This window comes from Drosophila rhopaloa, unplaced genomic scaffold (assembly GCF_018152115.1).
Source record: "Drosophila rhopaloa isolate 14029-0021.01 unplaced genomic scaffold, ASM1815211v1 contig_69, whole genome shotgun sequence".
NCBI lineage: Eukaryota > Metazoa > Arthropoda > Insecta > Diptera > Drosophilidae > Drosophila > Drosophila rhopaloa.
Window position 1 is genome coordinate 1,219,406 of NW_025335166.1, and position 13,859 is coordinate 1,233,264.

Genomic DNA, 13,859 nt, shown 5'->3' on the forward strand with positions numbered 1-13,859 from the left:
AATTTGCCAGTCAACAACCCCCGGATTAAGGGACATTTGATATTTGCTGATCATGATTTTTTATCCGTTGCCTAGACAAAAAAAAAAAAAAAAAAAATAATTAAAAAATAAAAAAAAAAAAAAAAAAAAAAAAAAAAAAAAAAAAAAAAAAAAAAAAAAAAAAAAAAAAAAAAAAAAAAAAAAAAAAAAAAAAAAAAAAAAAAATTTTTTTAAATATATTAAAATTAAAAAAAAAAAAAAAAAAAAAAAAATTTTTAAAAAAAAAAAAAAAAAAAAAAAAAAAAAAAAAAATAATTAAAAAAAAAAAATTTTTTTTTTTTTTTTTTTTAAAAAAAAAAAAAAAAAAAAAAAAAAAAAAAAAAAAACAAAACCAAACAAATTTTTTTTTAAAAAAAAAAAAAAAAAAAAAAAAAAAAAAAAAAAAAAAAAAATTAAGATCAATGATTATACGCGTCCACTATCTTATGAAATTTATTAGTGATCATATTGCTCTAACGGACTCGGTAAATGTGAATATTGGCAAAAGCCCATAGCACCGAAAACTGTAAAATGTTAAAATTTAATACTCGGCTAAATCGAAAATTAATAGAAACAAATATAAATTGTTATAAATATATTTTCGATCACCAAATTCACTATAAAGAAGGTTTTATATACATGTGTTATTTAGAAATATGCATTAGGTGCTGTACTATTCCTCATATTATTTATTACCAAGGTAAGCTTTTAGAAATTTCCTAAGGACTTTTAATATTAAATCCAATTTTAGCTTAATTGTACGGAACTTACCAAAAACAATTATAAATTCATTTTTCAATTGTTTAATACCCGACACTTTTTTTGAAACTGTTATCGTTATTTTGCTTTTTCAGGAGTTTCATCCCTAAGTCGACCCAGCTCCAATCAGACTGATTCTCCCGCTCGAATTTAATTTAACCAGGAAATAAACAAAAACATTCAAAATGTTTGTACCCGAAACGGAGGATATGCTGCCTAGATCGGCGCCCAGGCCAAGTGCAGCGGTGCCAATGGGGCACACCAACGAAATAGTACGACCCACTGTGCCTGAGGTGTCCATATTGTTTGGTCAAGCGCCGCAGGATCAGCAAATTCAGGTGCAGCAGCAGCCTCTGCAAGAGCCATCACCTCGCGCTGCGCCGACTTTTGCGTCTTGGAAGAAGCAGATGCTTCCCCGGGTCAACTTCTCGCCCATCCTTGCCACGGAATTGGGACCACGAACTCCTCCAAACAACAGTGGTCCTTGCTCATCCAACGAGTACATTATGGCGACGAGGAATCGCAACTACACAAACGATGCACCACCAAGTGGAAATCAAATGGGCGCCAGCAATTCAGGAGGGTATAATGCCGAACCCAAGCAGCAGACTTATCAAGGCAGGCGCTTGTCCAGTTCGTCTAACGCTGATGTCCTAACGATTTGTGCTGGTACACAAACCGATTCCTTTAACCCAACTCCTCCGCGTAATTCCCTGCCCTCAGTGGTTTACTCGGACATTGACGTCAGCAACCTGGCCAATAAGACTGACTTGGCGGAACTGGTTTCCCTCATGGAGTCCATGCGCCAGGAGCAGCAGCAGCTTAAGAATCTTTGTTTGGTGCTTTTGGAGCAACAACAGCGAGTGAAACCCGAAGCCATCTCGAAAGCCAGCAGATCAACTGCTATTCAGTGTGATATTTTGACTACCAATAATGGTGGGTAAAACATTAAAGTAAAGCCAATGGTTATAAATTCATGGTTTTCAGGCAGACGAATATCTCCGATTATACAAGATTACATAGCAGAAGATGAGGAGCCAGTAGCCTCGCCTCAAGCTCGAGTGATTCCGCAGTTTCAATCTCCACGATCCACTCCGCCCATGGCTCAATCTACGGGCTATCGGGCTAATACGCCCCAAAGTAAACGGATTCCTCAACTGGCCAAGCCAAACACCGAGAAGAGCATGGTGATGAACGAACTCGCATTAAAGTACTTGCGCCAGCCCGTCGACGAGCTTATGAAGGAGATTCGCCTAGGCTCGTCGCCGAAGTCCCCTAATCCAGAACCCCTTCGCCAGATTGATAATCTCGCCCACTCCCAGAGTCCCAACGACATTTCAAATGCTTCGTACAAGTACCTCAAGAAATACCGCCTGCTGCCCGAGGAACAACTGGAGCAAGTGTGCCCACGATCTCCAACGGCAGCGGCGGCCTCCTCGCCACAAATGCAACTTGATTTGGAGAACATTAGGAACCAGCCGAAACTGTTGTGAAAGCAAAGATCATTTTTTTTGTTATTTATGCATATGTCTATTTGCGATTTAAGTGGAAATATATTTCAATATACGGAATAACGTTGACACTCTGGCAGCCTACATTAACAAAGGAAACCACACTTTGTTTACAAAACACAATAGACATTCATAGTAAAGACACAATAACTATATACGTTTAGTGAGCTTGGCGCGGCGCGGCCAGAAAGGAGGCTCTAGCGAAGGACTAACTGCAGCTCGGATGCGGATTGCAAGAGAACCTTCAGTCCCTGCATGAAACCCGCACATTGCGCAAAGTCCGTGCCGAAGGCAATGCGTGTGTGGATTTCCAGTGCATTGGCGTAGTCGGATATTTGAATGTACTGTATTATTTGATTCAGATATTGCACCGTTGTGGGAGTAAGCTAGAAGATAACAATTTTAAGTTACCAAAAATAATTTGACTGTTCTGCGAGCAGACTTACCTTGCCTTCTCTTAGGCAGTCGTAAAGATTTTCGAGCCTCTTTACCACATCAACAAACTTACGTTTTGTGCGCTATTAATGAAGAGCAATAACAATTTTAGGGTAATCTCTAGTAGACGTTGCTCAACCCCAAAATCGGGAAATAATTACCTTATCGAACCGCGATTTCTTAAGAATTTACGCCAAAAATACTCTCGACCATACACTTAATGGAAATTTAATATAGCTTGTTTTGGTATAAAAATCAGGTAAGCTTAGCAATAAGTTTGTATAAAATCAAAAATTTTATTAAAATGTGTTAGAAAAACGTTTTAACAATTAGATGCTTGTACCAGTCGTAAATAATGCGAATGAAAATTCAGAAACAAAGCAATTCAATTCTTTAAACTAATTTTTTTTTTGCTGACTGACAGAAGCACCATGATTGTTCCGCGATAAAACTCCCTGATAATTAATATTTTTTCGATTTTTGAGGGTGAGCACAGTCTTTTAGTTAGTAAGGCTTTAGCGATTTTTAGTAAACTGTCTAAAAATCCTTAGCAATTCGAATAAGAATTTTACTCACTGGGTCATTTGTTGCACTCAGGCAGCGGTTCTTAAGCTCCTCCAGCACCGTTTGCAAGTAGATGTACTCCTCGGGAAGTGGTGGCTTCTCCTTTGGAGGCTCTGGCTGACGCTGCTGCTGGATCGGAGCTGGCTGCTCTGTATAGCCAATCGTCTGCTGCTGCCCTTGCCAGTTCTGATGCTGAGGTCCTCCCTGATTCGGAATTCCCGATTGCTGAAGCTGTTGCTGCGGCTGAAGGTAGGATTGCTGATGCTGCTGCTGGGGATTGTTGTTAAAAGCAGTCGGGTTGTAGTATGCATTATGTGCTCCTCCAGGGGGTGGTGCATTCTAAAAGTAATGGTGTGAATAATGATTCAACAAACCTAATTTAAATTAAGAAAGTCATAAATTACCTGATATTGAGCGGGGTCCACGTAGCCATTTTGGTTTTGATTGGGATCGACTGGGAACAATGGATGGAAGATGGCAGCACTAGATTCAACAACTGGTTTCGGCTTGGGCTGAAAAGTAAACATTTTAAACATCACTGCAATTGTTATTCGTTACGAACACTTACCGCCCGCGATGATTTCAAAGCAGGGGGATCGTTCCAGCCTGGCGGTGGTGTCGGATTGCGTTGTACATTCTGGATGACCGGTGGCACAGCTTGTGGCGGCATTGTCTCGATGGGATTGACGCCGGGCAAAAATTGGTTCTGTGGAGCTGCCATGAATGGCGATGGGTTGTATGGTTGGGCAGACGCAATGGGGTTCGTGTTGAAAGCATTGCTATTAAAAGTTGGCACGTTCGCCGGCTGGGGTGCCGGTCCAGGCACTCCTCCACTGAAGGGAACTGCCGAGGGTACGGGGGCGGGTACGGGATTGTACGGCATGCCATAAGAACTGGTTGGAGCCGCCACAGAGGGATCAAGAACGTATTTGGACCGCCCAGAAAGTCCTGATCCACCAGAGCCTGATGCTCCTCCTGTCGGGGGAGGACCACCCGAGGAGCTGGCATTGCTTAGGGGTCGGGGTGGGTGTGCCAAAGGCTCTGGCTTGATGGGCTGTGGATTGAATATCTGCGGAGGCGGTTGCGGCTGTTGGGCTCCTGGATAGGTGGTCTGTAGTGGAGGAACTGGTGCAGGCCAGCTGGGCTGGACATACTGATTTGTTGGCTGGCCGTATGGCTGGGGAACCGATGGCTGCGGCTGCGAGAACGATCCCCTACCTCGCTGCTGTTGGTAGCCAAGTGGAGCTGCAGCAACCGGTGCCTGTGGCTGGGAGTAGTCCAGGTTCACAGCGTTGTTGATCCGATCCCGCAGGCTTTGCAGAATTGCGTTCTCGTTGGCGGCTCCGCCCCCCAGCGTGGTAATGTACTGCAGCGCTGCAGTGAGCGCTCCCTGGGAGGCCAGAAGACCACCGTACTCAGTCAGAAATCCGGCAAACCGTCCCGCTAGGTCCACGGATATGCCCTGCTGTTCCAGGGACTTGCACATCAGCATCACCACCTCGGCCAAATCCTGCAGCTCTGTGGTGTTCGGCTTGTAACCGGGATTTTGCTGCTCCAGTCGCTTCAACTGGTACCATGCGGTCACCAGCTTGTCGATACTGCCGGCGCAAATGTAGCAGAGCATGGCGTTCCGTGTGAACTCCGCGCTTGAGGCGCACTCACTCAACAATCTATCGCCCAACCGCTCGCAGATGTCGACCACCTTGCGCTCGCTGTGCTTCAGGGCGGCCACCAGAGCCTCCTTCCACGAGTCCACGGTGCAGCGGCTGACAAAGTCCAGCCAGTCACGGGATACCAAGGCGGAAATGACGTGCGACAGGTCGCTCTTCTGCTGCAGCAGGTAGCGGGTTTGCGTGCGGGTCAATGTCTCGATGCCAGCCGTGGAGGCAATAATCAGGGCCTCCGGAATGCGCTGGGCCTCCAGGCAGAGCTCCACGGCAGCCTCCACATTGCCCGTAAGTATGGCTTCTGCAATCAAGCTATCACAGTCTGCAAAATACAATTAATTAATGGTTACCCGTTGTAATAAAAAAGATATAATTTATTGAATCGATATACTTTGGAAAGTAAATTTAATTAAAATAAGTGCTTATTTTCTAAATGCTTTCCGTTGTTATTACTAGTTTTACTTACGATCTCCACTGGGAACCTTGAATTGCGGCCTCGGAGGAGCGGCAAAGTCGTTTTGATTTTGTGAGTCGATGGCATTTCCATCAAACTTGTTATCTTGCGTCTGCTGTTAATGGAAAATTAATAAATAAGTTAAAATAAGCCCTTTTAACTGTTTTTTAAAGCTGCTAGTAATTTTTACTTCGATCAGGAGTCTTGAATCTTGGCTCTTACCGAATTATCGGTGCTATAATTTGTACTCTGATCGCACTCAACCTCCGAAGAGTCGCTCTACAGCAATGGCACGGAGTATGTTATCGGATAGAAATATACAGAGCAAGATGAGCATACGTGGTTGATAGTTCGTGGAATGAATATTTTTCGGAACTGATAAGAGCGCTCATACGAGTACTTACATGGGTCAGTGTCGAAATGCGGGTTGTAAGAGTATCCACGTCCGATTGCGAGTTTCCCTCCGTTTCCTTGATAAACTTGTTGAACTTGCTATCAGTGTCGTCTTTGTTGTAGCCTTAAAAAGTAAGAAGTGTTAGTTTATGTCCACTGGTGCGTTTAGAGCTGACCTACCCAAGAGATTGAGCATTTCCTCCTTGGGATTTAGCTCAAAGTTCGCCTTGATAAAATACCAGATGTAGCGCCCATGCTGATCCAATGTCTCGTCCGCCCTCTGCCTGCAGTATTCTGAGTAGTTGGCATCGACAAGAGAACGTTCCAAAGCATTGGCCCGCTCCACTAAAGCAGATTCGGTGGTTAACTGCTGGACTTTCACCGTTTTTGAGGTTCCATCGAAGCTCACTAGCTTGCCACCAAACTGAAAATAGTAAAAAGGGTTTATTAAATAGGTTTAGAAACTACTTGAAGGCCAACATACGCCAAAGGCAACGCCACAGGGTCGCTTCATCCACTTGGGAGCGTGTGCTAGGTCATGGTAGATCACTTGCGTGGCCTGCTGGGGAATCGGCTCCTGTGCGAACTGATCCATGCCCGGAAACGAGTCGGCAATCTTGTTAGCTGTCTGCACCAGGTGATGGGTGCCTCCATGCAGGGAGTAGATAGAAACAGCACCCTCCAAACTGGCGCTGGCAATCAGAGCTGGATTCCGCGGGCAGAACTGCACATCGGAGTACCAGGAGGCCGTGGTTGCTACTTCAGACAAGATTTCTCCCTCGGGGATCTTGGTATTGGGATTCCAGCAGTAAATTCGGTTGTCTTTGCCACACGAAACCATCAGGTCGTTGTCTTGCTGGCACCATGACATTCCCAGCACTCCGCGCTCATGGATCTGGTATGTTTTCGCTGGAGCAGTGGCATATCGTAGATCCCAAAGCTGCACCACCGGCGCCTGATCGTCCTCCGAGGCCAGCCAGACCTGCGTCGCCGCCTCTGGATGCCACTCGATGGCATGCCACCGCACACGAGACTGGGAGTCCGAGAGTTTGATGATCTGTTGGCTCTTGCGCAGATCCCAGATCACGCAGCGTGTGCTAAACACAGAGGCCAGGATGTGCTGAACCTGCCGGTTCCAGGCCACGTTCTTTACGTCCTCTAACGGCTGTGTCTTGGCGCCGGGGCTCATGCTGGTTTCCGGGTTGTTAAGGTCCCATATTAAAATTTCCGACTCAGACGCGCACGAGGCAAGCAGGTTGTTCTGGAAGGGATTAAAGTCCAACCCGCTTACTGCGCCCGTGTGCTTGTCCTGCCGCTTCAGGAGCGGCTCTTCCTTGCCGGCAAGCAGCTTGTCGGCTGAGTATATGTTGATCTGACCCGCCTCGCAGCCGCCCACAATCAGGCCACTGGGATGTGGTCCCACGGGGCTCCAGATGAGTTTTTGGAACCTGGCGAATAATAAGCCGGTTTAGTGACGACTGTTTAAGATCTTGTGGACCTTTAAAACCTTACTTATACTGGCTGGCCACGCTGGCCCTAAGCTCCAGATCGTAGGTAGCATCGCTAAAGTTCGGAGAGTACAACTCCAGAGTAGAATTCGCGTTGGAATCGAATTGCTGGGCAGCGGTGCCGGCGGCCAGGAGAATTTGCTGCTGCTGCGCCGGCGACCAGGCGATGTTCACCGTCTTTTGCAGTTCCTTGATCTTCATTTTGCAAACGTCCCTCGTGCTGTAAAATTAATTAAGGCGAATAAATGTAAATATTATTTGGGTTGCACCATTAAATCGAAATTGTGTCACGTCCAATTGGAGTAAGCCCCGTCATCACTTTTTCCCCATTGGCATCTATGATGCATTTTTGCACCCATATAGTCCCCTTTGTTATAATAACAGTAAATTATGCTAATTACGCCACTTACACTTAATTGGGAATATAATTTACACTCGCTTGCGCTGCAACGAGACTTTTTATGCTTAAATTTAACTGGAAATATTAATATTTTTAAGAACCGTAGGAACGGCCAGTGTGACCGCGGTCTGAGCCACGCAATATACCGTTCGGCACGGATACAAAATCTAACACGGATAAATATACTAAAACCAAATCTTTTTTCGAAAATTGCTGTTAATAATAAAACGCCTTAATATTCTACACATTTTAAAATAATTATTTATGTGTATTATAATAATTTATAATTTATTTATTAATATAATTTATATTCTGCCCATTATCCGGATTAATTGGATTAAATATTAGATCGTTTATTTTCAATTACATTTTCAGTTTCAACTCAAACTAAATTTTCAATACACCTATTTATTTTTTAAAAAAGACTCGAATGTTTATTGGTTTATTATACTTCTCATAAATATTAGCTATATGTAATACGGATGTTGTGCATTCTCTTATTTAACGGAGGAAATGGCCGTGACGCGCTGCTCTACTTTGGCCACCTTTATGTTGATGGTCTCCAGATTCTGGGCGAATGTTTCCTGTACCGAATGCAGCAGTTCCTTGTTGTTCACCAAGCTGGTGGTAATGGTGCCCTGCTTCTGCTCAATCTCAGCGATGATCTTGGCAAAGTTGTTTGCTAAAGGGTATTTTAACAATTAATTACGCAAAAAAAAGGGTCACTAACAAAGTTTACCATATTTATGGAGAGACTCGAGGGCTTGCATGCGTTCGATGACGTGCGGCAGTATTTCCACCACGGGCTCAGTGCGCTTCGCAATGTCGTAGAGTTCCGTGATCTTCTGGTCGCGCTTCGCGTCCTGGGCACTCCCACTGGACTTCTCGGCGATGGCGTCCATCTTGCCGGCCAGCGAGGTCAAGCGCTGCTCGATAGTGTCCAGTTTGTCCGGCTGCAGCAGCGCCGCCTTAGTGCTGAGATGGCGCACGGCCTCCAGCACATTGGTGGTGTTGGTGGCGGCGGTCAGACGGCTCAGCTTGTCCGGCTGGGCGCCCACCACCTTCTCCAGCTGAGAGAGGCGTTGCTCCAGGCTGGCAACTCGTGCGGTGGCCGCTAAATCGGTGCCGGGCGTGGGTATGGCAGTAAGAACACCCGACTGCTTAAACTCCTCCACCTGGCTAATTAGCGCCTTTACCTGCTTGCTGCCGGGCGCTTGTTCCTTTCCCAGCACTTGCTCCAGCTTCAGCGACTCTAAAACCTTTCGGGCCGTGCTGATGACCGTGGCCACCGCATCATACGACTGCTTCTCCTCGTCGGCGATCTTACGGTCCACCTGCAGGGCGGCCACCTCGTTCAACAGTTCGTTCATCTCGATCTGCAGGCGCTGGCACTTCTGCACGGGCGTCTCCTTTTCGCCCTGGCCTACCAGCTCGTAGTCTCCGGATCCGCGGGCATCATATCCCCGGCACACCCGGCGTCCAATGCGATCCGTGAAATCCACACTTCCCTCGAGAGTTGCACCGCTAAATCGCTTGTGGGCGACACTGGGCGAGATGTGTAGTCGCTCAATGGCCTCATTCTCCGGCTCCTCCTCGTAATAGTCGGATGTATCCGGTTCCAACTCATCGGGAGTTTCAAATACATCTGGCTGGTCATAAGCCTAAATGTAGGACAGTAAGCAAGTATCCAATAACGAAAGCTCGCACGTCAGTGCTATGAGGAGTTCCCACTTACTATTCCCGGCAGGTTCTGGAACTTGGGGTCGGCCATTACTGTGGGCACGTCGACTGCGGTGTTCGGTATTCTTGGGCGACGAAATAGTTATTGTTTTAAGCCTTGCAAAAATTCTTTTCTTTTTTGCTATAAGCAATCTGATGTCATTAAAAATGTGACTGTATCCAGTTCGCTTTTCCCCAAAGTTGGTATTTTAAATTGCGGTATTTTAATTTTTAACCGAAAGTAATATGGTAATCATTTTTAACGGTTAAGCTGGGCATTGAAATTATGATTTCTATCCTAGTAACACAACAAAATTAATAACTACTATTAGAAGAATTAAATATTCATACGTATGGTTATCCATAAAATGAGCTTTACTGTTATTGAAGATTGAAATTAAGTAGTACATATGTATATACTACAATATTTTAATGGTTTTGATAAGTAAACAATAATTTAAGAGTATGTGGTTTAATGTTATACACTATTTTTCGAAAAATGTTAAGTGATCTTTCCTTCGGGAGTCTAAAGTCCAAATACCATATTTTTTGGCGGAATATATTTGTTCGTTCAATATCGTTTAATTTTAGGAAATAATACTTCTGCAGAGGTATCAAAGTAGGAAATTCAGTTTTACAGAAAAAGTTAATGAAGTGTCAACTAGAAAGAGCGAAAGAACTTCCTGCGCGTAAATTGGGGAGCCGCCTATAACGATTGTATCTATTGCATCTATATAAAATAAATTATTTGTATCGGTAAAATTTTAAATTCTAAATCGATCTTGTCTCTGGAAGCTATAAGATAAATTCGTCCGGTTTTATAAAATGTAAACAGTATGCATATAATTGTGAAAATATCTCGAAGAATTTTTGTACATGCTTACAAACATTTTTTTTTAATTTCTTATGGCAGCTTTTTCAAAAGTCGCTATATTTTTAAAAAACTGAAACCGTACTTTTGCAATCGAGAAAAATCACTTTACCTCGGAGTATATGGGTATATGTCAAGATATAACGAAGCTATATTTTTATTTCTCTTTTTCCCCTGATAGTTCCTATAGGAGCTATGTACATAGTTGACCGGTTCGGGCCGTTTCGAATTATATTCTACCTGAAATAGAAAATAGCTTTAGAAATCCTGGAGACGCTGATCAATATTATGTATACTTTGTAGGGTCAGAGACTCTGTGCGTTGCATATTTTTGAATATAATTAGAATACTCTCTGCAAGGGTCTAAAAATAAAGGGCTTCCAGTAAAATTAAATTTTTGAATTGGTATTTTCTAGGAATGTTGGGAAAGCGACGATGAACGGTCATACTGTACCTAGTACAGGTACCAAGATAGTTTCGGGGTAGCTTGTGGGTGCTGTGTGTGGGCGGTGGGAGCTGCTAGTTGGTTGGACTAAAATTGCTAATTTCGCATTCGAGAGCAATATAATAATGTCTGGTTTGGAGTATGGCTCGCGCAGGTACGACGACCTGCCGCTGGAGGTGAGTAAATCATATCCATAGTCCCGTGACCAATCCATCATTTCATGCGTATCTATATCTACCATATACCTGTTAGACAGTCAGCTGATTGTGTTTTTTCCTGTTTCGCCCAGATTGTTTTGAAGATTTTTAGCTACCTGGGCTACTCGGATCTCCAGGCGGCAGGATCCACCTGCCAAAGATGGCATGCAGCACTGGATCAGACGGAGTTCAACATGCGCACGCGCGTCTGCTTCTCAAAGGTGGTGCTATCGGATCAACTGAGTCCGGGGGTGGATCTTATGCGCTGCGAGCGCCGCTTCCGGCATTTTATGTTCGAGGACGTGACGCTTGGTCAGGTGAAGGAGCTGATGCGGTTCATGGGCAGGACAGCCCACACTCTGGCTCTGGACAATGTGGACCTTAATGATAAACAGTTCTACGGAATGCTGGGCGTGCTGCCCCACCTACACTCGCTGTCACTGAAGCGCTGCCTGCCGCTGTTCATGTCCGGCTCTTTCCTGGACTCCTACAACAACTCCTGTCCCGACCTGAACGACCTGGCCAGCAACCTAGCAGGCATAAAGGAGTTGACGTTGTGCGAGAATCAGTACCTCACCGACGCCATACTCATGCGACTCACCTCGTTCATGCCCAGTCTGGAGGCGATCAATATGTCCGGCTGTCACATAGCTTTTCACAATGCCATCCATCGCAGATTTTACCCCACCAACAGCTCTTCGGATCACGTTCTCCCCAGCGAATCTGTGCTGACCTTTAAGTTTATCCTAACCATTCTGAACCTACAAAGGCGCACATTGCGCGTCCTGGATTTTAGCAACACATTGATTGGCCAGGCTTTGCTGGCCCTTTGCGACCTTAATCTCCAGCTGCAGCGTCTTTATTTAGCCGGATGCAGGCAGCTTAACTGCGCCACAATCCGCAACTTCTTGACAACCCAGCCCCAATTAAGTGCCCTGGATTTGTCGGCCACGATGTGTGTGAATGATGAGAATCTGGCCGCCCTCGTACAAACTAATCCGGAACTGGAGCACTTGAAAGTCAACGGTTGCTTGAGTATTACGAACGTTGGCGCCATCCACCTGGCCAAGCTAAAGCGTCTCAAAAGCCTTGACATCTCCAACTGCGACGGCTTGACCAGCAGCGGCATCATCGAAGGCGTGGCCAGCGAGGAGAACCATGTTATGGAGGAGCTGAACGTGTCATATCTGCAAATCTGCGAGGAGTGCATCAAGGCCATTGCCAGTAATCTGCGCTGCCTGCGCTCGCTCCACCTGAATCACTGCGTCAATGGGGCCACCGATGAGGCTATCCAGTCGGTCATTGGCCAGTTGCGTTGGCTGCGCGAACTCTCCCTGGAGCACTGCAATAGGGTAAGTCGGAGCATGCAATTTTTGTAAAATGACTCGAGTAAATCTTTTGCAATCCCATTTAGCTAACAGATGCAGCTCTCACGGGGATAAACATATCTAAGCTGGAGCTGAGTCGCAAGCAGTCGGGGTCGCAGGTGTCCTCGATGGACAACTTCTACCCGCCGTTCTGCAACACGCAGGCAGAACGGGACAGTCTGGCAGGATCCCTGCAGTCCATTAAGATATCGCTGAGAAGCAAGGCCGAGGATGAGATTGTGCGGGATGCCAGACGAAAGCAGGCCATGCTGGCCGCCTACGAAATGAACCTGATACGCGAAGATGACTTCGAGGGTCACAACATACAGCAGTTGCGGGGATTGCGGTCGCTAAATCTGCGCGGCTGTAACAAGATCAGCGATGTTTCCTTGAAATATGGCCTGAAGCACATTGAGCTACGACGGCTGATGCTCTCCAGCTGTCAGCAGATTTCTCTGTTGGGCATGGAGGCAATGGTCAGCAGTTGTCCCTCAATTGAGGAGCTCGACCTGTCCGATTGCTACAACATAACGGATAAGACCATCCAGGTGGTAACTGCTAAGTTGCCCCGCCTGCGGTCCTTGCATATCAGCGGCTGCAGCCAGTTGACGGAGCACACACTGGACGCCATCATCAACAACTGTAACTGTCTGCAGACGCTGTCCATCTACCGTTGCCGCAGCATGTACACCGACCTGGAGGAGCGGCTGTCCGGCGTGAGGACGTTGCGTAACCTCAATATGGACAATCTGACAAGCATAGACAACGCCGAATTTTTTCGCCTAAAGAAGCGACTCGATTACTGATATTTCGCCGCCATCTTCATTGTCCTGATTCTGTACTACTTTCAGCTCTACAACTTCCGCTAGTCAATCGCCCCAGCCGCCGGAGCAGCGCACATATATTTATTTTTATCGAATGGCCCCCATCAACTGGGGCTATAGTTGTGAAAGCTTTAGTGAAATATACATTATATGCAGCAGATGTAGATGTATTTGGATATACACTCAAATTTTCACGAACCGCACACTTTTAGATTAGGAAAATTACTATTAAATTCTCATACGTAACGTTTGTCCACATTCAACTGTGATTTTTTGTAAGGTACGACTCGTATGTTAAGTGTACACGATTATAAATTAAGTGATTCAGTTGCCTTAATTGAATTGTTTTTGTTATTGTTGAGCGTTGAAATTATGTTGATTCGTTAATAGTTAAAAATTAGTTAATTCCGTTTAACTAAAAAGCGCCAAAAATATGAATGTTTGGAGAATTAATGAATTCTTGTTGATGTAATTAAATACTTTACAAATAACTAACTCTGTATTAGCTTTAATTGATAATATCGTCGAAAACAGAACAGAATTTTTATGTTTCATTTTATATATTTAAATAAGGACACAAATGAGTAATAGTTTTTACAACAGCAAATGGAAAATAAATACAAAATTTAATAAATGTCTAGAAATATATTTGACAAATATGCATCAAATTCGATCTACCAATGAATTAATATGTAAGCTATTGACTGTTTTTACATCGTTGAAAAGA

The 13,859-nt window shown here is 44.9% G+C and overlaps 4 protein-coding genes across 5 annotated transcripts; 2 read left to right on the top strand and 2 right to left on the bottom strand.

Moving 5' to 3' along the window:
* Window positions 1-888: 888 nt before the first annotated feature.
* On the top strand, window positions 889-2,289 carry LOC108049632. Its single transcript, XM_017130885.2, has 2 exons — window positions 889-1,713; window positions 1,765-2,289. Exons 1-2 carry the CDS (start codon window positions 963-965, stop codon window positions 2,268-2,270), a joined length of 1,257 nt encoding a protein of 418 aa, XP_016986374.2. The 5' UTR covers window positions 889-962; the 3' UTR covers window positions 2,271-2,289.
* A 39-nt stretch (window positions 2,290-2,328) lies between these two features.
* On the bottom strand, window positions 2,329-7,856 carry LOC108049631 (protein transport protein Sec31A). Of its 2 annotated transcripts, XM_017130883.2 has the most exons (12): window positions 7,720-7,856; window positions 7,314-7,529; window positions 6,286-7,249; window positions 5,982-6,225; window positions 5,813-5,925; window positions 5,631-5,687; window positions 5,421-5,523; window positions 3,856-5,276; window positions 3,692-3,799; window positions 3,300-3,626; window positions 2,735-2,806; window positions 2,329-2,674 (listed from the first exon to the last, which is right to left on the bottom strand). In XM_017130883.2, the coding sequence occupies exons 2-12, from the start codon at window positions 7,508-7,510 to the stop codon at window positions 2,486-2,488; spliced, it is 3,795 nt and encodes a 1,264-aa protein (XP_016986372.2). In that variant the 5' UTR covers window positions 7,511-7,529; window positions 7,720-7,856; the 3' UTR covers window positions 2,329-2,485. The 2 variants fall into 2 exon arrangements, with proteins under 2 accessions (XP_016986372.2, XP_016986373.2); XM_017130884.2 differs by lacking the exon at window positions 5,631-5,687 and having other exon boundaries at window positions 2,330-2,674.
* A 265-nt stretch (window positions 7,857-8,121) lies between these two features.
* On the bottom strand, window positions 8,122-9,616 carry LOC108049599 (dynactin subunit 2). The gene is made up of 3 exons (XM_017130827.2): window positions 9,445-9,616; window positions 8,449-9,370; window positions 8,122-8,391 (listed from the first exon to the last, which is right to left on the bottom strand). The coding sequence occupies exons 1-3, from the start codon at window positions 9,478-9,480 to the stop codon at window positions 8,207-8,209; spliced, it is 1,143 nt and encodes a 380-aa protein (XP_016986316.2). The 5' UTR covers window positions 9,481-9,616; the 3' UTR covers window positions 8,122-8,206.
* Window positions 9,617-10,762: 1,146 nt separating this feature from the next.
* On the top strand, window positions 10,763-13,800 carry LOC108049610 (F-box/LRR-repeat protein 2). Its single transcript, XM_017130850.2, has 3 exons — window positions 10,763-10,920; window positions 11,034-12,293; window positions 12,356-13,800. Exons 1-3 carry the CDS (start codon window positions 10,870-10,872, stop codon window positions 13,112-13,114), a joined length of 2,070 nt encoding a protein of 689 aa, XP_016986339.1. The 5' UTR covers window positions 10,763-10,869; the 3' UTR covers window positions 13,115-13,800.
* Window positions 13,801-13,859: the final 59 nt, after the last annotated feature.